General features: G+C 43.4%; 1 protein-coding gene across 4 annotated transcripts in view; it reads left to right on the top strand.

Moving 5' to 3' along the window:
- LRFN2 (leucine rich repeat and fibronectin type III domain containing 2) overlaps positions 1–26,671 on the top strand; it is a 579,865-nt gene that overhangs the window by 405,609 nt on the left and 147,585 nt on the right. For all 4 annotated transcript variants that reach the window (XM_077282049.1, XM_077282052.1, XM_077282050.1 and 1 more), the window contains exon 3: positions 22,303–23,696. In XM_077282049.1, coding sequence (XP_077138164.1) covers positions 22,324–23,696 — 1,373 coding nt within the window. In that variant the 5' untranslated portion in view covers positions 22,303–22,323. The remainder of the gene's footprint in view (positions 1–22,302; positions 23,697–26,671) is intronic.

The raw sequence follows: 26,671 nt of genomic DNA, 5'->3' as shown, positions 1-26,671 counted from the left end.
TTTTTTCCAGCATTCTCCCACACATAAAAAAGGGAGATTTTAATTCACAAAAAGTTTACAAACACCTTCTACCTGCTTGTACAGGACCACATAACGGTTGTTAGTTTGGTTTAATTTTTCCAAGAATGAGGAAGTCTGGTGGAAGAGGTCGTGGCCGTGGGTGGTCATTGCCAGCTGGTAATGATGGTGGTGGTGGTGGAGCATCTGGTGGTAGTGGGAAAAGCAAAATAGCACCTAAGTCTCAAGTTGTTGAGCCAGCGTCATCGTCTGCCTACACAAGGCCTCGAAGGCTCCCTTTTCTGGGAGTAGGAAAACCGCTTTTAAAGCCGGAGCAGCAGGAACAAGTTTTGGCTTTCATTGCTGACTCTGCCTCTAGCTCTTTCGCCTCCTCCTCGCTTCCTTGTGTTCTTCACCCAGAACAACAGAGAAGGATGTGTCAGGCGTCACAACAGGTTACTCCATGGAGCTATTTACACATACCGTTCCTGGGTTAGAAAGGGAAATTGTTAACAGGCCATGCCCATTACAAGATGAATTGGACATGGAGTGCACAGATGCACAGCCACAGCCAGAATATTATGCTGTTCCTTTGACTCAGATCAGAACATTGCCCTCGCAGTGTACTGATCCAGAATCTGACCCTAATGACACTATTAAGCCCCGTCACGAACGCTATAGCACCGGCTTACACGGTGACCCAGAGGAAGGTGCCCAGGACATAGAAGAGGAGGTCATAGATGACACATTTGTTGACCCCGATTGGCAGCCATTGGGGGAACAGGGTGCAGGCGGCAGTAGCTCTGAAGCGGAGGAGGAGGAGCCGCAGCAGGCATCAACATCGCAACAGGTTCCATCTGGCAGGCCCATATCTGGTCAAAAACGTGTGGCAAAACCAAAACCAGTTGTAGGACAGCGTGGCCATCCGGTTAAAGTAGCTCAGTGTGCAATGCCTGAAAAGGTATCCGATAGTAGGAAGAGTGCAGTCTGGTATTTTTTTAACCAAGGTCCAAATGGTCAGTGCAAAGTCATCTGTAAGAAATGCTCAAGGACCTTCAGCAGAGGTCAGAATGTTAAAAATCTAAATACAAACTGCATGCATAGACATTTAACCACCATGCACTTGCAAGCCTGGACTAACTACCAAACGTCCCTTAACGTTGTAGCACCCTCTCACAATGAAGCTAGTCAGCAACGCTACATCCCTTCCCTCACTGTAAGCCCACCGTTTACCACACCACCTGCAGTAAATGTGGCGGTTTTGCCGCAAGGCCAAAGCCGTCAGGGAATCACCAGGTTCGTGGTAGGAAACACTGTATGTAGGGCAACAGCAAGAATACCATCACCAACCCTCTCTCAGTCTGCCATGTCCACCGGCACCCCCGCTAGTTCCACCCTATGCAGCTCTCCAGTCCAGCTCACCCTACATGAGACTCTCATTAGGAAAAGGAAGTACTCATCCTCGCATCCGCGTACACAGGGTTTGAACACCCACATTGCTAGACTAATCTCGTTAGAGATGATGCCCTACCGTTTAGTTGAAACCGAAGCTTTCAAAGCCCTGATGGACTACGCTGTACCACGCTACGAGCTACCCAGTCAACACTTCTTTTCGAGAAAAGCCATCCCAGCCCTCCACCAGCATGTAAAAGACCGCATTGTCCATGCACTCAGGCAATCTGTGAGCAGAAAGGTGCACCTGACAACAGATGCATGGACCAGTAGGCATGGCCAGGGGCATTACGTCTCCATCACGGCACACTGGGTTAATGTGGTGGATGCAGGGTCCACAAGGGACAGCAATATTGGGACAGTTCTTCCTAGCCCACGGTCTAGGAAACAGTTGACTGTAGGCGTTCGTCCCCCCTCCTCCTCCTCATCCTCCAGCAGAAGCGATAGCTCGTCCACAGACCGCAGTCGCACGACCACTCCATCCGCAGCTGCCTCTGTTGCACACGAGGTGTCCCATTATGGAACAGCTAGTGGCAAGCGTCAGCAGGCTGTATTGGCAATGAAGTGTTTGGGCGACAATAGACACACCGCGGAAGTTCTGTCCGAGTTCTTGCAGCAAGAAACTCAGTCATGGCTGGGCACTGTACATCTTGAGGCAGGCAAGGTAGTGAGTGATAACGGAAGGAATTTTATGGCTGCCATAGCCCTTTCACAACTGAAACACATTCCTTGCCTGGCTCACACCTTAAACCTGGTGGTGCAGTGCTTTCTGAAAAGTTATCCGGGGTTACACGACCTGCTCCTGAAAGTGCGCAGACTTTGCTCGCACATCCGCCGTTCGCCCATACACTCCAGCCGTATGCAGAACCATCAGCGGTCTTTGCAACTTCCCCAGCATCGCCTAATTATCGACGTTGCAACAAGGTGGAACTCCACACTGCACATGCTTCAGAGACTGTGCGAACAGAGGCGTGCTGTTATGTATTTGTGGGAGGATACACATACACGGGTAGGCAGTTGGATGGCAGACATGGAGTTGTCAGGTGTGCAGTGGTCGAAGCTACAAGACCTGTGTCAAGTCCTTCAGTGTTTTGAGGAATGCACATGGCTGGTTAGTGCAGACAACACCATAATAAGCATGAGCATCCCCTAATGCATCTGCTGATGCAAAGTTTGACGCACATAAAGGAGCAGGCGTTTGCAGCCGAGAACGAGGGAAGCCTAGATGACAGTCAGCCATTGTCTGCTCAGGGAAGTCAATAGGACGAGGTGGCGGGCGAAGAGGAGGAGGAGGACGAGGAGGATGATGGGGATGAGTATTTTTTGGATGAGGAAGCTTCTCAGAGGGCAACAGAAACTGCTGGCGTTGCAAGGCCGGGTTCTGGTTTTTTGAGGGAGACAAGTGACGTTGATTTGCCCGAAAGTGCTCCTCAACCCAGCACATGCACAGATTTGACAACTGGGACATTGTCACACATGGCGGATTATGCCTTGCGTATCCTCAAAAGGGACCCATGCATTATAAAACTGATGACCGATGACGATTACTGGTTGGCCTGCCTCCTTGATCCTTGCTATAAAGGCAAATTGCAAAATATCATGCCACATGAGAACCTCGAACAAATATTGGCAACGAAACAAGCTACTCTTGTAGACCGTTTGATTCAGGCATTCCCAGCACACAGCGCCGGTGATGGTTCTCACACGAGCTGCAGGGGACAACAGGGCAGAGGTGTTAGAGGGGCACAAATCAGAAGTGGCGTTGGACAGAGGGGTTTTCTGACCAGGTTGTGGAGTGATTTCGCAATGACCGCAGACACGACAGGTACTGCAGCATCTATTCAAAGTGACAGGAGACAACATTTGTCCAGTATGGTTACTAACTATTTTTCCTCCATTATCGATGTTCTCCCTCAACCGTCATTCCCCTTTGATTACTGGGCATCCAAAATAGACACCTGGCCTGAATTGGCTGAATATGCATTGCAGGAGCTTGCTTGCCCAGCAGCTAGTGTGCTATCAGAAAGAGTATTCAGTGCTGCTGGTTCAATACTGACCGAAAAAAGGACTCGTCTGGCGACCCAAAATGTTGATGATCTAACCTTCATTAAAATGAACCACTCATGGATTTCTAATTATTTTGCCCCACCTTTCCCGGCTGACACCTAGCTTTCCTGAAAAAAGGTCTTGCTTTGAGACTGGTGTTACTGACTGTTCCAATCTCTAAATTTGCAGCTGCTGTTTGGACAGCAAACGACACGTTTACACCTCCTTAAATGGCCTAACTCCCCCCACGGGGCCGTGGTCTCGCCACTTGGCGCAAGCACCCGTCAGAGTGCCGTTTGTCTGAAGAGGTGGGTGTGCCCACTTTTGGTCGACGGCACTGCCAATGGGTCCCTCATAGTACAATGAAGTGTCTCTGGTGGTGGTGGCGCGCACCCATCGTCAGACACACCGTTGTAACATGAGGGGCCCTGGTCCTGTACCGCCGGCCACGAGAGAGTGCCCCCCCCAGCTGTAACTGTGCTCTACCACTTGCAAAATTATCTCTCGCTGCTCCACCACTGTTTAGTCTATGCGCTGAAATCCTTCAATGCCTGGCACAGACAATAACAATTTGTTGACATGTATGATGCTATTTAAAATAGGCAGGGGCCCTGTCCTACTTTTACAACAGTAAATACTTTGCGCCAAATTACAATGTCTGAAAGTCAGCATAGGAGCCCACCCCTGTACCGAAGTATGCCACCCCTTTTTTTTTTTTTTTTTTGGGTGAGACATTGACATCTATTTAGTTTTTTGGAGTACTTACTGTCTGCGGTCCCTCCTTCGAATTGTCCTCCGCTGAGCACACCAATGCTGCCTGTGTACCCCTGCCAAGTAAAGGAAGCTGCATAGAGCCGATTTTCTTATTTTAGGCCTACTAAGTCTGTCTGCGGTCCCTCCTTCGAATTGTCCTCCGCTGAGCACACCAATGCTGCCTGTGTACCCCTGCCACATAATGGAAGCTGCATAGAGCCTATTTTGTTATTTTAGGCCTTCTACGTCTGTCTGCGGTCCCTCCTTCGAATTGTCCTCCGCTGAGCACACCAATGCTGCCTGTGTACCCCTGTAACCTACTTTAAACTGCATAGAGCCTACTTTCCATTGTAGGCCTACTACATGTGTCTGTCTCGGCCAGTCCACTCCTTGCAGTTGTCCTCCACTGAACAAAGCTATGCCGCCTGTGTACTCCTGTTACCAATTGTGAACTGCATTTATCCTACTTACTTATTCGTGCCTAGTAACTGTGTAAGCCTGTCATAACAGTTGTCCTCCACCACAGAACCCAGCTATGCCACATGTGTACTCCTTTTACCAATTTTGAACGTAATATAGCCTTCATTTTTATTTTAGGCCTACTTCGTGTGTCAGAAACACTAATTACACATGCCCTCCTCCGCTGAACCACGCTATGCTGCAAGTGTACTCCACTTACCAATTTTGAACAGCATTTTGCCTAATTACTTATTTAGGCCTACTTATTGTGTCTGTCTCCCATTACAGTTGTCCTCCACTGCACAAAGCTGAGCTTCAATCTACAGGCTCTCATTAAGTAGTTGTTGTTAATATGCATGGTTGGGGCCTACTAACGGTGTCTGCCGCTCCCTGGTGTTGTCCTCCACTGTACAAAGCTGAGCTTCAATCTTCAGGCTCTCATTAAGTAGTTGTTGTTAATATGTGTGGTTGGGGCCTACTAACAGTGTCTGCCGCTCCCTGGTGTTGTCCTCCACTGTACAAAGCTGAGCTTCAATCTTCAGGCTCTCATTAAGTAGTTGTTGTTAATATGTGTGGTTGGGGCCTACTAACGGTGTCTGCCGCTCCCTGGTGTTGTCCTCCACTGTGCAAAGCTGAGCTTCAATCTTCAGGCTCTCATTAAGTAGTTGTTGTTAATATGTGTGGTTGGGGCCTACTAACGGTGTCTGCCGCTCCAAGGTGTTCTCCAGGTTTACTTGCCTGAGCTTCAATCTTCAGGCTCTCATTAAGTAGTTGTTGTTAATATAACACTGCTGTTGGCCTACTAGTGTGATTGGGGCCTACGAACGGTGTCTGCCGCTCCCTGGTGTTGTCCTCCACTGTGCAAAGCTGAGCTTCAATCTTCAGGCTCTCATTAAGTTGTTGTTTATATAACACTGCAGTTGGCCTACTATTTTGGTTGGGCCTAGTAACGGTGTCTGCTGCACCTTGGTGTTGTCCTGTGTTATTTTCCAGAGCTTCAATCTTCAGGCTTTCGGGCTAGATTTGTAATATTAAACTGCATTGGGCCTACTAGTGTGGTTGGGCCCTTAAAACGGTGTCTGCCGCTCCTGGGTTTTCTCCTGTTTTGTTTTCCCGAGCTTCCATCTTCAGGCTTTCGGCCTTTATTTGTAATATTAAACTGCATTGGGCCTACTACTGTGGTTGGGCCCTTAAAACGGTGTCTGCCGCTCCTGGGTTTTCTACTCCACTGAACAAACCAATGCCGCCTGGTTAGTCCTTTTACCAATTTTGAACTGCATTTAGCCCACTTTATTATTTGGGCCTATATCTGTGTTTCATCCTCATCCTGCCCATTGCCCAGCCACTGCTAGATGAGTCTGCTGGTACATTGACCCAGACCACTACATTCCCCTTGCACGCTACACAGCCAGAATCTGACCCTGCTGAAAGTCAGGTTCCCCGTCCCGCATACTATACCACCTTACACAGGGACAATGAGGAAGGTGCAGTTGAAAGTGCAGGTTCCTTCATCAGGTGGGTGCATACTCGTTGGTGACGTCACACGCACAGGGCCCCTCAGAGTACGCAGAAGTGTCGCTGCCGGTGGGAGGCGCCCCCGCCGTGCAAACACACCGCCATACTTTGAGAGGCCCTGTGCCAGTGCCAATGCCAACGAGTGGGCCCCCCCTGCTTGCTTTGGATCACAGCACTTGCAAAGTTGAAATACTTACCTCTCCCTGCTCCACCGCCGTGACATAGTCCACGTTTCCTGGGCCCACTAAAAACTTGAACCAGCCCTACCCCCCACAACTTTAGCCAATTGACCCCCAATTTCCAATGCACAACTATTATTATAAAGTTAATTAAGATTGACAAGCTTCAGAAACAAGAATGGATGTTTTTGGCATTAAAATGGGCACTGTAGGTGTTTTCCTGGCCCCCACTCACTGCCGACTATGCTTCCCCATTGACTTGCATTGGGTTTCGTGTTTCTGTCGATCCCCGACTTTTCGCGATAATCGGCCGATTGCACTCGACTCGACTTTTGAGATAGTCGGGTTTCGCAAAACCCGACTCGACCCCAAAAAAGTAAAAGTCGCTCCACCCTAATCAGGAGCAATCGCATCAAGCTCATTACACTCATCGTCCTTCAACAGAGAGGACCCAACAGCCGCAGAGAAGGGGGTCAGTGACAAGATGGGGCAGAGATAGGTCCAGGACCGGTGACCTCAAAGTGGCAGGAATCGGTGACCCCACAGGGACAGGATTGGTGATATCATTGGGACAAGGACCGGTGACTAGTGATGAGCGAGCACTAAAAGGCTCGGGTGCTCGTTGCTCGGGTCGAGCAGATTGGAATACTTGGGTACTTGGCCAGAACAAACAGCCCAATGTAAGTCTATGGGAGAACCGAGTATTTTTACCGCAATCCCCCCCGGGGGTCCTTTATAAGGTCTAACAATGTCTGAAAATGATGCTGGGAAATATGTCAAGGTACATCCTTTGCAGGTTAATGACTTGCCTGTAAGGTCAAATAAGTGTGACACATAAGCAGACCCATCTTGTTTCATGCACGAAGGAGGGACTCTTAAAGTCACAGAGCCTATTTTTACTGGTGCATCAGGCGGCATTAATCATCTTAAAGGGCCATTATGAAACAGTGGTTCTCCTAAGATGTTGTGGCCTATGCTGTGAGTGGATGGGCTGCCAAGAATTACGACGCACCACAATACCCCTGTGATAAGATGTCCAGGGGGGAATCCTGAAAAAGTGTTGCATTGAATTCAAGGCCAACCCTGCTTCCAATTCATATGCCCCCTCTTACGCCTTGGAACCCACATACTGGATAGGCCCATGAAAATCCACTTCACAATATGCTATTGTTTGTTTTATACATTGGCAGGAAGGCCAGCCCTGCTGCATAGTCAGTCATATTACGCCTTTGAATCCACATACTCGATGGGCCCATGAAAATCCACTCGTATTTTTTAATGGTATGATGGTTTCCTCTTTGCAGAATTATTTTCAGGAGAATTTGGCAATTTTATTTGACATGTTTTTAACACTGAGGTTCAGATACTGCTTTAAAAAAGGCTAATACTTGCAATACAGCGCAATTTTATTGCAAACTACAAAATTCAAGGAATAGTATGATTGAATAGTGTGAGTGCATACACTTTTTTATGTGTTAACATACACAGGTTAATATGTACATATGAGGATTAAATAAATATAGTGATTACGTATATATATGAAGATTAACTACATACAGTATACTTAGATCATCACCAAGAGGCTTTTAAACATCATCCGTCTGGAATATCAGAGAAGCAACACCAAGACAGAGAACCCCCGGGAAATTACCTACACTGCATGGGCGTCCCAATAGTGCAGGTATCAGCACACTGTACATGTACAGGTACCCCAGTTTTGGCATCTGTCTTAGTTATGTTTCTCTGGTCTTATATAGTGATTTACACTATGTAGTAACTCTAGTTTCACCCACACCTTCAAGTGGCCACTTTTCAAGGTTGGATGAAACTGAGATATCATGGGCCACAAACCCCTAGAAAATAACAGCCACAAGGATTTAAATCAAACCACCACAGGCAGAGTTTCAATAAACCTTAATGTTTTACCATGACAAACAGCAAACATATAGAGGCTTAGAACTGTTTGCGAAGTGAATAAACAAACATTTATCAAGATTGTGTCACTATGAGCATTGTCTGTCACATCTGTAAATGTTTTACAAGAAATGCAGCTATGTGATTGTCTGAATGCATTTGGTATGCAGTATTTTAATCTTGTTTACAAATCGCCATTTGTACATTTGAGGCAGCCAAAGTTATGGCTCTCAAGGAGAGAAACTAATATATTGGACAAAGCTATATTTTTAATGAACTACTGAGCCAAACTAACAGCATTGCTTTATCAAATTTATATGAAGTGTATTGTGTCCACTGTGAGCAACCAGGCAACACAAAAAGGAGCTTTTTAAGGGAGCTCTTTAAGGTGCACAAATGTTATGAAGTCTTTGCCAAAAAGGATGTGGTTTCACCAAAGGGGGGTACCTTTTTTAAAAATATACTATTGCCATCACAGCCCCCCTTGCCCAAACTTCACCGGCTTATAACAGTACAGAGCACGTTCACCCTGGTGATCTAGTTTCAGGTACACATTGCAGGAGACAGAGTTAAGAAGTAGGCCCAATGTAATGTAATGCCCAATTCCCCAATGTGGGGTCCTTTTTTTGCAAATTAAAATAGTGCCATTACAGCCTCCGTGCCCAAAATTCACCGTACAGAGCACGTTCACCCTGGTGATCTAGTAGCAGTTAAAGAAGAGACATTGCAGGAGACAGAGTTAAGAAGTAGGCCCAATGTAGTGGTGTGTGTCTCTGAGACTTGTAATGCAGTGCATGAGCAGCCAAACAATTCCCCAATGGGGGTACCTTTTTAAAAAATAGACCCTGGTGATCTAGTGGCAGGTAAAGGACACATTGCAGGAGACAGACTTAAGAAGTAGGCCCAATGTAATGTAATGCCCAATTCCCCAATGTGGGGTTCTGTTTTTACTAAATAAAATAGTGCCTTCACAGCCCCGTGCCCAAAATTCACCGGCCTATTACAGTACAGAGCACGTTCACCCTGATCATCTAGTGGTTCAGGATGATGAGGATGAGGATAAGGAGGAGGATAACAACAAACAGACCAAATGTGGAAGCGTATACCCATGTGTGGTTGTGAAGAGGTGCATGAGAATACACCTCCCCAAAATAGAGAATGTATTTGAGGTTATGTGTCACTGTTTTCACTTGGCGGTGTACTGAAGTCTTTCCCAATTCAGCCCTTGTTCATTTTTATAAGAGTCAGCCTGTCCACATTTTCAGTTGACAGGTGGATGCGCTTATCTGTTATAATTCCACCAGCGGCACTAAAAACCCGCTCGGACAGAACTCTAGCAGCAGGGCAGGCCAGGACCTCCAATGCGTAGAGAGAGCCAGTTCATGCCACATGTCCAGCTTGGATACCCAATAATTAAAAGGCACAGAGGAATCCCGGAGGACGTTTGTACGATCTGCAAGGTACTCCCTCACCATCTTCACAAACATTGCACTTCTTGTAACAGCACCCCTTGCCTCTGTGCCGCCATGATGGGAGGGTCTGAGAAAACTGTCCCAGTACTTTGCCATTCTTCCCCTGCCTGAGCAGGATTGTACTTCTGTCTCTCTCGCTTGGACTCCTTGGTTGTACAACAATCTCTGACGTCTGCTGCCAGCGTTCTCACAAGGGAATTTTCTAAATAATTCCGCTACAAGGGCCCTCTGGTACTGCAACATTTTAGTACACCTCTCTGCCTCTGGTAGAAAAGATTGAAAGTTCTCCTTGTAGCGTGGGTCTAGAAGTGTCACCAACCAGTAATGAGTGTCACCAAAAATTTTTATAATGCGAGGGTCACGTGAAATGCAGCACAACATAAAGTCAGCTATGCGTGCCAGACTGCTAACAGGCAAGACTTCCGTGTCCTCAGCAACAGGACGACTGACCATGCTGTCCTCCTCCTCATCATCATCCTCCTCCTCCCTGTCCTCCGGCCATCCCCACTGAACAGATGGTATGACAGCTGTGTTTGTTGTACCATCTGTAGCGCATGAAAGTAGCTCCTGTTCTTCCTCCTCCTCATTGACTACCAATCCACGATGAGGAGACATGAGGCTGGGCTGAGTGTAATCCACCTGTATGGTTCCTTGCTCCTTGTCCTCATACTCTGCCTGCAATGGATCCTCTTTAATTGTGAGCAGAAAGGTTTTCAGAATGCTGAGAAGTGGGATGGTGATGCTAATTATGGCGTCATCGCCACTCACCATCTTGTTGCAGACCTCAAAGTTTTGGAGGATGGTACATATGTCGGACATCCATGTCCACTCCTGAGGTCTTATGTGTGGAGTCTGAACTGAATATTGACTGCCTTGTTGATGTTGGTAGTCAACAACTGCCCTCTTCTGCTCACAAATCCTTTCCAACATAAGCAGCGTAGAGTTCCAGCGCGTGGGGGCATCACACACCAGCCGGTGAGCTGGAAGCTGCAAATGCTGCTGAAGCACGGCAAGGGCGGCTGAAGCTGTAGCTGACTTTCTAAAATGGGCAGACAGATGGCGTACTTTCACTAGCAGATCTGGCAGCTGCGGGTAGCTTTTCAGAAAACGTTGAACCCACGAGGTTAAGCACATGGGCCAAGCAAGGTATGTGTGTGAGCTCACCTTGCCTCAGAGCCGCCACCAGTAGTGTTGAGCATTCCGATACTGCAAATATTGGGTATCGGCCGATATTTGCTGTATCGGAATTCCGATACCGAGTTCCGATATTTTTGCGATATCGGAAATCGGAATCGGAAGTGTGCGGTGCGTATGGTTCCCAGGGTCTGGAGGAGAGGAGACTCTCCTTCAGGCCCTGGGATCCATATTCATGTAAAAAATAAATAATAAAAATAAAAAATATGGATATACTCACCCGTCCGGCGAACCCTGGACCTTAGCGGTGTAACCGGCAGCCTCCGTTCCTAAGAATGCAGGGAGTGAAGGACCTTCGATGACGTCGCGGCTTGTGATTGGTCTCGTGAGCGGTCACATGAGCGGTCAAGCAACCAATCACAAGCCACGACATCATCGAAGGTCCTTGACTCGGCATTCTTAGGAACGGAGGCTGCCTGTTACAGCGCTAAGGTCCAGGGGCCGCCGGAGGGGTGAGTATTTCAAAATTTTTTATTTGTATTCTTTATTTTATACATGAATATGGATCCCAGGGCCTGAAGGAGAGTTTCCTCTCCTTCAGACCCTGGGAACCATTCCGATATTTTGTGTCCCATTGATATGCATTGGTATCGGGTATCGGTATCGGCGATATCCGATATTTTTTGGATATCGGCCGATCCAATCCGATACCGATACCTTTGCATATCGGAAGGTATCGCTCAACACTAGCCACCAGGTTACGGCCATTGTCACACATGACCATGCCTGGCTGTAGGTTCAGCGGTGTCATCCAAACATCTGACTGCTCTTGCAGCGCTGTCCACAACTCTTCTGCATTGTGCGGTTTGTCACCTATGCAGATTAGCTTCAGCACAGCCTGTTGCCGCTTGGCTGAGGTAGTGCTGCAGTGCTTCCAGCTTCTGACTGATTTGTTGATTTCATAGTTGGAGGATGAAGAGGAGGAGGAGGAGGTGCAGGAGCTGTAGACTTTGGGGGCAACCCTGATTGACATAGGGCCAGCAATCCTCGGCATTGGGGAGGATGCTTTCCATCTCAAGATCTGACTGGGTCCAGGCTTCCACTATGTTAACCCAGTGTGCCGTCAGTGAGATGTACCATCCCTTGTCACTTGTCCACGTGTCCGTGGTTAGGTGGACTTTCCCTGTAACAGCATTGTTGAGGGCACGTGTAATGTCGTGGGACACATGCTGGTGTATGCCGATACAGCGCGCCGGGAGAAATAGTGGCGACTGGGGACCGAGTATCTTGGGACGGCCGCCACCCTCAGGTTGCGGAAAGCTTCCGCCTCAACAAGCCTAAAAGGCAGCATTTCTAGCGCAAGCAGAAGAGAAATATTACAATTTAGAACTGTGGCCTGTGGGGCATTGGCTGGGTATTTCCGCTTGCGTTCCAAAGACTGGGTTATAGATAACTGAAGGCTGTGCTGGGACAAAGATGTGAACGGGCTTGATGATGGTGCTGCTTGACTGTGGGCCACAACAGGTGCAGGGCTAGAGGCATCTTCACATGCACGGTGTACTGGGATTGGCTTCTCTGCAAAACAGTCAAAGAATCAGTGGTGTGACCTGCAGGCAGTGGTCTTGGAGCCTGGGGTTTGGCCCACAAAGTCGGGTGCTTTGCTGCCATGTGCCTGATCATGCTGGTGGTGGGCAGACTGGTTGTTTTGCTACCCCTGCTGATGTGCGCATGGCAGGTGCTGCAAAAGGCCTGTTTGGGGTTATCAGCAGAGTCTTTAAAAAATAACCAGACTCAGGAAGTTCTAACAGTTGGAATGGCAACTTCCTTTATGTTGGTGTTACGGGGAACGGATGCACGCCTTCTGTCTGTGGCCACCACACTGCTTCTTCCTGCCTGTTGTGGTGATATGTCTCCTTCCCCATGTGTGCTGCTGCCCTTGCTCTGCATGTCCTCCTGCCAGGTTGTGTCAGTCACTGTCATCCACCACCTCGTCTTCCACATCCGCACCCTGCTCCTCCTCCTGACTTTCTGGCAGTTGTCTCATCATCGTCCACTTTCCCACCATCGCCTTCACGTGACTGGGGCTGGTCAAAGGTTTGGGCATCTGTACATGCAATCTCATCTGTCCCCACTTCAAGTTGACCGGCCGAGAGTTCAGAATCTTGAAATGGAAAACTCAACAGGTCTTCATCAACTCTTCAGAGTGTCCAAGTGTGGGATCAGTTGTCTCAGGGCACTCGGCATGGTGGAAGGAAGGAGGATCTGGGTGAGGAATATCCGGGCCACACTCACGACTACTCAGACATGACCATGTGGAAGATGTGGTGGTGGTGGTGGCTAAGTGACTGGAAGCATTATCTGCTATCCAACCAACAACCTTTTCACCTGCTCTGGCTTCAATAGTGGTGTGCTGCTGTCACCTAGAAACTGGGACAGGAAGGTTAAGCGAGAAGATGTGGGTCTTTGTTGTTGCCCACTTTCATCTTGGCAACGGCCTTGTCCTCTGCATGCACCATCATGCACGTCCACTTCCCGGTCCCTTTCCCCTTGCCTTGCCCATTTTAAATGGACTACTGTACTATTTCAAATGCTCAACACAAATATATTTATTAGTAGTGAAATAATATCTGATCAGTATGCCTGCAAATCTACGATTTTTAAAACCCAAACACCAGGCAGGCTTCAGCCTGACATAACAGACTGTATTCGATTTGGGGGGCTTTTTTGTGAAGTAAATTTATGCAAAATAGTGCTGTATAGAATTAGAGTATCAGACAGCAAAAAAAGGGGTCCACCGGCCTACAATGACCAAACTTGGAGCACGCAGATATATGTGGGCTATCATGGAAATACCACACTGGCAAATATGTGGCCTTTTTATATTTTTGAAGCTAAATTGAGCTGTATAGAATGAGAGTAACAGCAAAAACAGTGGCAAAATGGCCTAAAATGCAAAAACTTGGAGCACGCAGATCTATGAGGCCTTTTTTGGTGAATTTAAAACACACAAAAAAGTGGCACAAGACTAGCACACACAACTATGCTACGTATGCCTGACAAACTATGATTTTTCAACAGGCCTCAATCTGACAGAACAGACTGTATATTTTTGTTTTTTGGGGGTGAATTTTTGGAAAAAAAAAATGCAACTAGGTATATAGTAAAGAAGCTGCAGCAGACAGTTATGGAGCTTTGGGAAGGATGCAGTGGGAGCAATGGACGCACATATAGTGCCTGCAGGCCTTGCACTGATGTGGATATGCTGTGCCCTGATTATCTAGCGCTGCAATATCGGGACCCTCGAATTAGCCCTAAAAAGGACTGTTGGTTTCTCAGGAGTTGTGGATGTAAGAGTTGCAGACCTACACTAACTCTAAGAACCACGATTCTGACCCTATCTCGGCACCAGCTCTCCCTACTCTCGCTGAATCCAGAGCAGAATGCGGTGAGCAGGGCGGCGCCAGGTCTCTTATATTCGGGATGATGCTGTGCGGCCAAGCCAATCACTGCATGACCACAACAAAGATGGCTGCGGCATTTCGTGGCCTGGCAGACAATCCCTGCACCGTGATTGGGTCTCTAAAGTCTGCCAAAACTGCTGGGTGGAGACACCAGTTACCGCCGAATAATCCCAGTGCTCGCCGAGTACACCAAGCATAGTGATACTCGGGCGAGTAACGAGCAGTGGTGAGCACGCTCGCTCATCACTACCGTTGACCTTATTTGGGCACGGATCAATGGCCTAATATGGGTAGGTATGAGGGACCTCATAGGGTCAGGATTAGTGATGTCATAGGGGCAAGGACCGTGACCTTATACGGGCATGGATCAATGGCCTAATTAGGGTAGGTATGGGTGACCTCATAGGGACAGTGACTCGTGACTTCACAAGGACAGAGAATGATGACCTCACAGGGACAGGGACCGATGACTTCATACAGGCATGGATCAGTGATCTATTAGGTGCAGGAACTGGTGACCTCATAGTGACAGGATTGGTGATGGTGACCTCAGGGATCAGTTACCTAATAGAGGCAGGGATTAGTAATCTCATAGGGAAATGATTGGTGACTTTTTAGGAAGAGGGAGCAGTGATGTCATAGGGACAGGATTGGTGCGATAAAACTTGAAGGTGGAACCCAATGCTAAACATGCACCTGTGCCTGCACCTACCGTGTGCCAATAATAGCAATGGTCTTGATACGTGGCGGATATTTGTATCCTTTTAGGCACCAGAGTCAGGGTGCCACTGACACCTCCCCCTCTATAGCGCTTACTTACAACTCTTCCAGAAAGTCCTGTTCTCTTCTCAGCTGGTTTTTGACCAAAGACCACAACAACATTGAGCCGAACATTGATGTGGTCATATATCAGCTGAGATCTACAGGGTGGGCCATTTATATGGATACACCTAAATAAAATGGGAATGGTTGGTGATATCAAATTCCTGTTTGTGGCACATTAGTATATGGGAGGGGGAAAACTTTTCAAGATGGGCGGTGACCGTGGCGGCCATTTTGAAGTCGGCCATTTTGGATGTAACTTTATAAATGGCCCACCCAGGTGTATCCATATAAATGGCCCACCCTGTATAGATAAAAGACCTACAAACTCCCCATCAGAACAAGCTCACTGACAGATTCTAAGAACTCTCATTCTGCAGCCAGCAATGCACAGGAAAACACAAAGCCAAAGAAAGCCAAAAGTAAAAGCAAAATTATCTTTTTTGTTATGCCAAAATATGTAACAAAATAAACTGTGATTCTAAGTCTTTGCCTCAATGGAATCTTAGATGTTGTATTAGTCTTTCACTGCAGTGAGGGATAAGGTGAGGTGGACCCTACAAAAAATCTGAACTAGTTTCAGACCTACAAATGTGTCCTTCTTAACCTTTCCTCTTGACTGGACACAATCCAAGATGAGTGCCATGATCTGGAAGAAAAACCTGATCTTGTGATACTCTGTCAGGAGATGTGTATGCTGCTCTTGCCTGTATGTGGCCACCTAGTGGTGGAGAGGTGAATTGCAACCTGCTGAGTTTTTTGACACAATGCATGAACTGCCATAGAGAGAAACTGAGTCCTTGACAAAATTTGCAGAAAGGTAAAAGAGGAGATATGTGTACTAGCGACCGAATCATCATCATCAGCTGGTAGTAAAGAGAATGGGAGCAACCATAGCCTCCATAGTTGGGTCTGCTCTTTCCTGGAGATGTAGAGAAGGCAGACGGTCAGCCTCGATGGTCGAACGCTCTGGTCTCAGAGAATTGGGGTCACAAGTTGTAGGCAATGAATTTTAGGTTGGACTTGGACAAACCAAGGTGGGAACACTTACTTGTTACATATTGTCACCTCCAGAGAAAAAAAAAGAAAATTCTTGCCCAATCATTACCACCATCCCGCGTTTCATGAGCTCTAACGAGACACAAATTGGAGGATAATTGCCATCAAATTTCCGCCGGTAAAGATGTGGTCAGGTTAACCCTTGTACAATGAGCTGGAAGCCTCCGCAGCGTCGCTCACAGCACGAAGCCTCAAAGCCCCGGCGCCCGTCACACCGAGGATTCACATCACCGCAAAGAAAAAAAACTCAATTCTTTTTTAAATGCTTTTTTTTTTTTTACTTTTCTTTTTGTAGCTGTCACTGAGATTTCTCTTCAATAGAAGGATCTGAGGCGACACGTTCCCCAGGTAGTCGCCCACAGCTGTAGGTAATGTAGGAATATAACATTTACTGTCGGAGGAATTCTTATACATTACAGATGTCACAAGACGACAGAAGCGCTCACTCTTAGTAAACGCTCCTTCATGTGTGCCATAAAGGAAGGATAGAGAGAAAAGGCTGGAAAATCTCCGTATTTATATTCTGCAGTGGTTATCAAGGCCATTGTATCCTTCCAAAGCTACCTGTACTAATATTATAGTGTAAGTGCGGAAGACAGAGGGATAGATAGATAGATAGATAGATAGATAGATAGATAGATAGATAATAGATATATAGATGATAGATAGATAATAGATTGATAAAAGATAGATAGATAGATAGATAGATAGATAATAGATAGACAGATAATAGATAGAAAATAAATAGATAGATTAGATAGATAGATAATAGATAGAAAATAGATAGATAGATAGATGATAAATAGATAATAGAAAATAGATAATAGATAGATAGATTAGATAGATAGATAGATGATAGATATATAGATAATAGATAGAAAATAGATAATAGATAGAAAATAGATAATAGATAGATTAGATAGATAGATAGATAGATAGATGATATATAGATAATAGATAGATAGATAATAGATAGATAGATAGATAATAGATAGATGATATATAGACAGATAATAGATATATAGATAATAGATAGATAGATAGATAGATAGACAGATAATAGATAGATAGATGACAGATAGATAGATAGATAGATAGATTGATAAAAGATAGATGATAGATAGATAGATAATAGATAGATAGATAGATAGATAGATAGATAGACAGATGATAGATAGATAGATAGATGATAAATAGATAATATATAGAAAATAGATAATAGATAGATAGATGATAGATAGATAATAGATAGAAAATAGATAATAGATAGATAGATAGATAGATAGATAGATAGATAGATAATAGATAGATAGATTAGATAGATAGATAGATAAATAGATAATAGATAGATCTTTAATAGATAGATAATAGATCGATAGATAATAGATAAATAATAGACAAATAGATAATAGATAGATGATAGTTAGATAATAGATAGAAAATACATAATAGATAGATAATAGATAATAGATGATAGATAGATATAGAATAGATAGATAATAGATAGATATAGAATAGATAATAGATAGCTAATAGATGTATAGATAATAAATAGATAGATCTATAGATAGATAATAGATAAATAATAGACAAAAAGATAATAGATAGTAGATAAATGGATAATAGATAGATAGTAGATAGATAATAGATTTTAAAAAAAAGGAAAAAAGCAGGCAGCGCTCTAATAAATGATGAAAAAAGTGGACTTAAGAAAGGCTTGAGAAAGGCTAGTCACAGCCGAACCGTTGCCACACTATATGGGCTTATATAGTCCACTTTTTCTCATCATTATGTGATGAACAAGTTGATCAAACTGCTGCTGCTGTTGGATTTCTTGTATAAGCAGTTTATTAGTCTCCTGGTGTGTCAGCTGTTGCTGTTGTTGGTGGTGCCGGGCTTGCACCAGGTGTTTCACCAGGTCCTCCATGCTGTCTGACATTTTTTTGCTGGCTTATGGCTGCCTTCTCCCAGGACGTGCAGTATCTCTGTAGCGGTGACATGTGTTCCCTGGGAAGCTGCCTGCAGTTCTAACACCAATTGTAGGATTATTAGTCACTTGGGTGTGTTGTGAAGGCAACAAAGGAAGCGTTTCTATTTAAATGTCCGTGCTGCCTTATTACTGATTCATAAACCAGCCAGAAGCAAAGGCAAAACAAAAGTAAGCAAGTCTTAACAAAATCACTTTAATGCCAGTACACATCACACAGGCTGGATAGCATCCAGTATACCGGCTCAGTCTGGATATAACTGTCACGCGGGTGTCAGATGCTACAGATTGTGGCTCTGCATCTGGCTGCAGAAGGTCCTTAATGCTTCTGACTTTTGGACCCAGTGGCAACCTCCTTCCGACTCTAATTAACACACCAGGACCTGGGTGTTTATATATTCCCAGTCTGCTTCAGGGAATTGATGCTGATATTCACATTTTTCCCTTGTGAAGGCTTGGAGCTATAGCAGTCGGCTAGCTTCCTCTCTGGTGCTGTCGGAGGACATTTCTTGTTACCTCTGTGAATCTGCTCAAGATAGTATCCCCCTTGTTTGTCTCCCTTCTTCTCTTTAGTGTACTCAGGGCCTAGCTCTAGGGATATACAGGGCTTAGGTTCCTGCTCAGCGATTGGTGTGGAACCAATATAGGGATGGTTGGGGAGGCAGGTTGCGATTAGGTCTGCCTAGGGTCTCCACTCCCCCTGTCCCTAGCATTTAGGCTTCCTTCCCCTTGTGTTGCACTTAGTCTTCCCACACAGTGCACAGCAATAACACACAAGAGGCCTTCTCCCTCCTTTGACACAGACAATTTCTCAAACAACAGACTCAATTTTAACATGTAAACTACACCCAGGGGTGTGGTATGGGGGCAGGATGGCCCACCCATCTCTCAGGCTGCCCATAAAACCTGCTCAGGAGCACCAAACAATCCTCTTAGTACTATGTGTACTAGAGCAATATTCCAGGTTTACATCACAGAGGACAACCACCTCTGTGATACGTACCTCCCATCAAATATGTATCCGGTAGCCACCTTACAGTAGTCAAAAATTTGCAAACAGGAAAAAGAAAAAGTGCACATAAAGTGGACACATGCAGGGACTTAATGCCTTTATTATGGAGGTAAAAATATTTCTTTATTATTGAGTTTCAATTAAATATTTGCAGTTGCTTTTTGACAGGCCCCTTGTCTCCCTGCACATTGCTGACTGCAGAATGAGTTATCTAATAGTCAGTCAGTGAGCTTGATCTGATGGGGAATTTATAACACTTGAATCCATGTTGGAACTCTTCTGTGTTGATTTATGATCACAAATCACATCAACGCTGAGCTGTACTTTGTAGCCATGAGAAGGAAGTAGAGAGTTCTAACTCTTTATCATCACCAGATTCTCAGTTAACTCATCCTGCAGCCAGCAAAGTGCTGGGAAGCAAAGGCTTAAAAAAAAAAATAATCACAAGGTGCACAATTTTTAACTAAATCTAAATGCAAATATTATTGTTATCACAAAATATGTCTATATAAGTAGAAAACAAAACTCCTTTGCGGTGTCCATATCCTTTACATTTCAAAAAAGTGAAACTTATAGACCAGTAATAAGTAAGTAAGCGCTGATCCTTTACTTCTTAGAGAAGTAGCGGCGATCTATTACCTTTTGCATAAGAAACAATTCATATACAATTCAGCGTGCTTTACCGGAGACGAAAATGAATATGGTGCACAGATTAGCAGCACGTCTGCACCAATGCTTTTCAGTTGGCATCTTTGACTTTGGTAGTTTTTCCTTTTTTGAGGACTTTGTCCCAAAATATTCCTCCTTTTTACCAAAACATTGCACCAAAATCTGCAACTGTTTCCAGTTGAAAAAGTTTCTTATAAAGTTTTATTACACGATAGTAATTTCTACGTTTACTGTGCATATCTTATAATATAGGTTAAGTACATATAATATATATATATATATATATAATTTATATTTATTATCTATTTATTTTTAAAGGTTTGCCCGCAGCATTATTTGTTGTCTTTTGCGGAGTCACTTTCATCCTTATCAAAAGTTGCTGAAGTTTCTTCATTATTTTTTCTTTGCTTCTGAATAGACCTTCAGAACACACCTTAAAAAATGTATAAAGAATTACCTAAATAAATAAAATCATGTCAAAACCCAGCCAAGGTCATGTATCATTTCGGCTAATAAAAGAAAAACATGGTACGACATCCACAGAGTGATCGGATATCACTTTATGACCAATTCACAAATTTGCATAAATTAATAGAAAAATAAAACAAATTCATGCCGAGAAAAGTGTGTTGTAATATATATGTCGCGCGTTACATTGTACAGGTTTATACTTTACTGACCGACGGGTATAGAACCGAGTCTGCGATAAAGAAGGAAACTTCAGTAAAGTTGGGAGAAATCACTTTGACCTTTTCAGATTCATAAAGTTCCAGAATTCATGAAGTAACGTCATAGAATTACAAGAATTGTATTTCTTCTCTGGATTTATGTGACTAAAGTTGACAGCGCTTATTTTAGGAGTTCAGGGCGTATAGGACTGAGCTGCAGTACCAGACACTGCCAGCATGAAAGGAATGGCGCTCTGCCTGATGACCAATGAAATTGATGAAAAATGAATCATTTCTGCCACAAAATTGTTGCAAATTGAGACAGAAATATATCCCACTGCTTGGTGGAAGAACATTTCTTGCAGGGCAAGCTGAAAGATGCACCAAATTCATGAAGAATCTGCATTCTCTGGAATCTGCTACCAGGTTTTAGCATGATGAAGGAGCAGAGACCCTGATTCCGGAAATGTCACTTACTTTACTGGGTGCTGCAGTTTTGATAAAATCCATTTTCTCTGCTGCAGTTCTAGCAGTTCTCTGATTGCTGAAAATGGTATAACCCCACCCACACCACTGATTTGCAGCTTGTTGTGTACACTGTGCATAGGCAGAAAACTGCCAATGTGTGGTGGTGGCAGGGTTGGACTACCAGGCAGCAGGTTTACTAGTCCTCTAATGATGATCTGCTGGGGGTATTTTATCAAAATTACAGTAAGCAGCTCAGTAAGTGACACATCGCTGGAATCAGACTCTCTGCCCCTATATCATGCTACTCTCAGATAAATGTGGTAAAAAGTGGTGACAGATTCCCTTAGTGCATTTTTTGCATATTAGTCCAATGCACACTTCATCAAGTCTAATTTCCAAAATTACATTATTGATTAATTGGGGACATTGTGTCGATTCCTCAAGTTTTTCGACATCTTGTTTTCAGGAAATCAGAGGGACTAGAAGGTGTAGCGCAGAGTCCATGAACCTCAATGTAAGCCATATTGCGTCCATGCAAAAAAAATGGGGTAATCACTTCTGCCATGGACATGAACCGTAAAGTATTCAATTTTTTCCATTCACTGATGACGAGCAGAAATCTTGAAAAATGTTATAGGGGTTGTCCACTTCTCATACAACCCTTTCTCAATCCCTAACACTTGTACTCACCTCCGGTGCCAGTGCTGTTCCGGCAGTGCCGACGCTGTCCCTCCTGGGGATTGTGTAAGACTGGGACATCATGAGAACCCTGCGACCAATCAGCGGCCATTTCACTCTCCCGGACGTATCACATACATTCAGAGGAGGGAACGCTGCTGCTCTCACTCTTCCTTCAGATGTATGTGATACGTCTGAAAACGTAGAGAGTGAATCAGCCGCAGGGTTCAGGTGACTTCACGATGAAAGACAGTGCTGGCCACACTTGAATGGTGCCGGCACTAGAAGGTGGCTATATGAAGGGGTTGTCCAAGTAGTGAACAACCCCTTTAAGTAATTGAAGCACAGAGTCTAGCTGAAACATTTAGAACTGGTCATAATGAAGCTTCGTCTAAAGAAGATTTAGGATTTTTTTGACCTCTGGGTAAATTACGAGTTCACACAAAAGATGACTTCAGATTATGCATTTTTGTTATAAATGCTACATACAATGAATAAAATGATTTGTGCTGGAAAATGTCTCGGTATTAAAGCCTTCTTGTCTTCTCTCATTGCAGGTATCGTTTTCTGGACTTACAATGGAAAAAATCCTCTGCAGTCTTCTGGTGTTTGGAATGGCAGTAGTGGTCAACTCATGTCCAAAATACTGCGTCTGTCAGAACCTGTCAGAATCGCTAGGAACGTTGTGCCCTTCCAAAGGCTTACTCTTTGTCCCTGCAGACATTGATCGAAGGACAGTTGAACTTCGTCTAGGGGGTAATTTTATCATAAGCATTAACCGGCAAGACTTTGCCAACATGACAGGTCTTGTTGACCTCACGTTATCTAGAAATACCATCAGTTACATTCAGCCGTATTCCTTTGTGGATCTCGAGAGTCTTCGCTCTTTGCATTTGGATAGTAACAGGTTGACCAACTTAGGAGATGACGTATTTCGAGGACTCATCAATCTCCAACATTTGATCATGAATAATAACCAACTCAATAGTATCGCAGACGATGCTTTCGAAGATCTTCTACAAACTCTGGAAGACCTGGATCTTTCTTACAATAATCTTAAAACAATTCCTTGGGATGCCGTACGGAGGATGATCAACTTGCATCAGCTCAGTTTGGACCACAATCTTATATATTACATCACGGAGGGAACGTTTCAGGACCTCAATAAGTTGGCAAGGCTTGACCTAACTTCTAACAGGCTACAAAAACTACCTCCAGATCCAATCTTTGCAAGGTCTCAGACGTTTATGACCTCTGCGACACCGTTTCTGCCCCCTTTATCCCTAAGCTTCGGTGGTAATCCACTTCATTGTAATTGTGAACTGCTGTGGTTGAGGAGGCTCGATAGGGAAGATGATATGGAGACTTGTGCATCACCTTCCGCTTTGAAAGGAAGGTACTTCTGGTATGTTCGAGAAGAGGAATTTGTTTGTGAACCGCCATTAATTACCCAACATACCCAGAAGTTGCTCGTTTTAGAAGGTCAAACTGCTTCCCTAAAATGTAAAGCGGTTGGAGATCCTGCACCGGTAATCCACTGGGTCGCCCCAGATGGACGCCTGATTGGAAATTCCTCCAGGACAACGGTCTATGATAATGGCACTCTAGATATCTTAATAACCACATCCAAGGATTATGGGACCTTCACTTGCATTGCGGCTAATGCTGCCGGAGAGTTAACGGCAGCGGTTGAATTATCGATTGTTCAGTTGCCACATCTCAGCAATGGTACGGGCCGCGCCGCTCCACCAAAATCACGGCTTTCCGACATCACCAGCTCTAGCAAAACTACCCGAGGGGAGGTCAAGACTCAACCGGAGAAGGCTGTTGTAGTGTCAGAGGTGACGACTACTTCTGCGCTAGTTAAGTGGTCAGTGAGCAAGTCTGCTCCCAAAGTTAAAATGTACCAACTTCAATACAATTGCTCAGATGATGAAGTTCTGATCTACAGGTAAAGTACAACTTTTAATATTCGTACAAAAAGGTAATAACGTTCACCAGAACATGATAATACAGAAAAATACATTTCCCATTTCTAATGTAAAACGTTCTTGCATTTCCATAAGAAGACTTGAAGGTAAGAAGAACTGATATTTTCTCATAAATAGATTTGGATTTTTTTTACGATTTTTTTTTTCCATATTTTTAGTTTATTATGAGGTTGAAAAATATATATAAAAGATGTGCAAAAATGTGAAAGAACATCTATTTTATGTATCTAAGTGTATCATGTATCGACCAGATTAATTATATGAATGGTTTTGTGAGTGAATTATGTTCTAATTTTATTATTTTAGAATATTTATTAGTGTGTTTTTCTAAGAAAATCATCTAAGTAGAGACTATAAAGGTGGTAAATGTGGGTAGAGGTCATAACTAGTAATAGAGAAATCTTATGGGTTCTTACTTTACAATGAGCCGAAAAGACGAAAAAACTATGTTTTATAGGGGTTCTCCGAGATGTTTGCAGGATCTGACCTCTAGGACCCCTGAAAATCAGCACAATAAAGGGGCTGTGGTTTCTATGAACATTACATCCCTTCATTTACACCTGAGCTTTTGGATTTGGACGTCAGACCTCTATTAAGCTTTGAAGAATTCCTTTAATCAATAAACTAACTAGTGAGTTAATTAATTAATTACCAAATTATCACCAATATCGACAAGATTTTAAATGAAAACAAACTATAAAAATTAAAAAAAAACTATGATAAAATCATAGATTTTTTTAAAGCTATATATTCCAGAATTTTGGATGAATTTTGGCCACAAAAACTGTTTTACATGGCTTGTATTTCATTTATTATGTGTTTTAGACTTCTGACTTGCTTAACAAATGGTTGGTAGTTATCAAATTATCCCCGAAGGTGATGGGATGCAAATAATTTTTCATCGGATACATTAAAACGAAACATCACATTTAGAAATAAAAAAAAAAAGTCATATATGTGTATATATATATATATAATGTTTGTGCGCCTGGAAGTTTACATTCTTCTAGGTTCCGAGTTCAGAAAATGTTTTCTTTTTGTCCTATACTTTTAATATTAGACAAATTAGGAATATTCTATGCCTGCATAGAAAGCAAGTCAGTAGTAAATGATAGAGGAGGCACTTTACTAAGCTAGATACTCTAAATAGCCCAGTAAATATTATACATGTACATTTGAATCCATAATTTTGGAGGTGTTTAAAAATGACAAAGGATGTGACTTGACTTGATGGATATTCAACACTGTTAGGGGAAGTTTTTATTCTTTTCAATCTTTTTTACTTAATTATTTGAAGTAATTTGATACTTTGTGTGCTGTATGTGAGCAATGTTTATTAATCTTTTGCGACAAAATCATTTCTTTCCTGACCGCGTCTATATTTTTGTTGATTAAAGTAATTGTGGTTTGCGAATTCAGAGGTTTGCAGACAGATTTTAAATTGTTTTCAAAAGTTTTAAAAACTTTTTAAAAAGTCGAATAAATGTTTACTACTCCACTATCTTGGCGGCAAGTATGACTTTGCTAGCAGGGTGGATCGTTTATCCAGATGTTAGATGACAGATTTTAAAAAGGTTTTAAAAGTTTTATAAACTTTTCAAAATGTCAAAAAATATTTAATAATCCGCTCTTTACGTAGCAAAGATGACTTGGCTAGAAAAGATTCCTATATTAACAATTTTCTTGTGTCTGATTTTTTTTACTCCTTTACATTCTTGGGACTTACAAGTTTTAAGTTGTGGCAGCATCGGGATATTTGGCAACTACTGCTGCTCTTTATTAACATGGCAGCAGAGGTTGTAAGAATTAGAATAACTAACATAAAATTATTCAAGAAGTTTATTTTTGAAATCTCACCTTAAATTCTTTCTCCTATTTTTGCCTACTTTTTAGAAAAAAAAAGCAGAAAACGTGAGCAAGTGGATAGTGACATCTAAGACGTAATACAGACTCTCCCACTTAGCACAATGAGAATTACAATGTTTCAGCACCTAGTTAGCGTTTCCACTCCCACCCTCAGTGTAAATAACATCTTTCCGGCATCCACTCTGCAGTATCATCCCTGAGTCCAATCTCCATTATAATCAGATTGGCAGACGCGTTTCACACCAATTTAAATTCCATTTAATACATAATTTAAATCCTAATTTACTCATCACCAACAGATTCCCTGACTGTAAATATTATATAACCTTCCTTTCTTTCAAAGTGAGAGCCGAGAACAATTTCATTTTCTCTTAATGTCTGGGGAAGTCAATTAAAATTAACTGTTTCAATCAAATATATTGAGAATTAGCATATGTCAAATCTGTATCCTTGGCCACAAAGGCTTTCATAGAAAACAGAATAAGAAAATAAATATTAACTGTAGTTGCACAATATAAAACAAGCTCATATATCCTAAGCCAGAAAAAGTAACCATAGGGTATATAATTACTTAAATATATGCTACATTGTCTTCAACCAATTTGAATTTCCACAATTGAAGTTATTTATCTTTTTAATTGTAATACCATGCCTGGCCATGTGGTGTGCTGTCGCAAACATGAGCAGCGCAAATGACAAAGAACCTCCATTTAGTCATGGAAAGTACAACTCTATACAGTGACACCCAGTGGTAGGAATGTATAGTTCACTTATCTAAAGTAAAACATTGCAACACAAAGGTCAAATTTGCCACTCAGAAAGCAAAAATGTTGCAAATTTTAGTACCATCATAAGGCAGGCCCTTTCCCACCATACACTGCAACAGAAAGATACCATACTTTCTCTTAGAATTCCTATGTAATACGACTTGAATTGAAGCCTGGTATAGTTTTCCTTTCCAAGATCTCATATGAATTGTGAGAAAATAAACCTCCGGAAGAAGCACAATATGGATCTGTTGAAGTCCAATCTGCTTTACAGCCATACTGTAACATAGTTCTGTACCATT

Source organism: Ranitomeya variabilis, chromosome 2, assembly GCF_051348905.1.
Source record: "Ranitomeya variabilis isolate aRanVar5 chromosome 2, aRanVar5.hap1, whole genome shotgun sequence".
Classification (NCBI taxonomy): Eukaryota; Metazoa; Chordata; class Amphibia; order Anura; family Dendrobatidae; genus Ranitomeya; species Ranitomeya variabilis.
The sequence above is the reverse complement of the archived record's forward strand: the minus strand, read 5'-3'. Positions and strand labels throughout refer to the sequence as shown.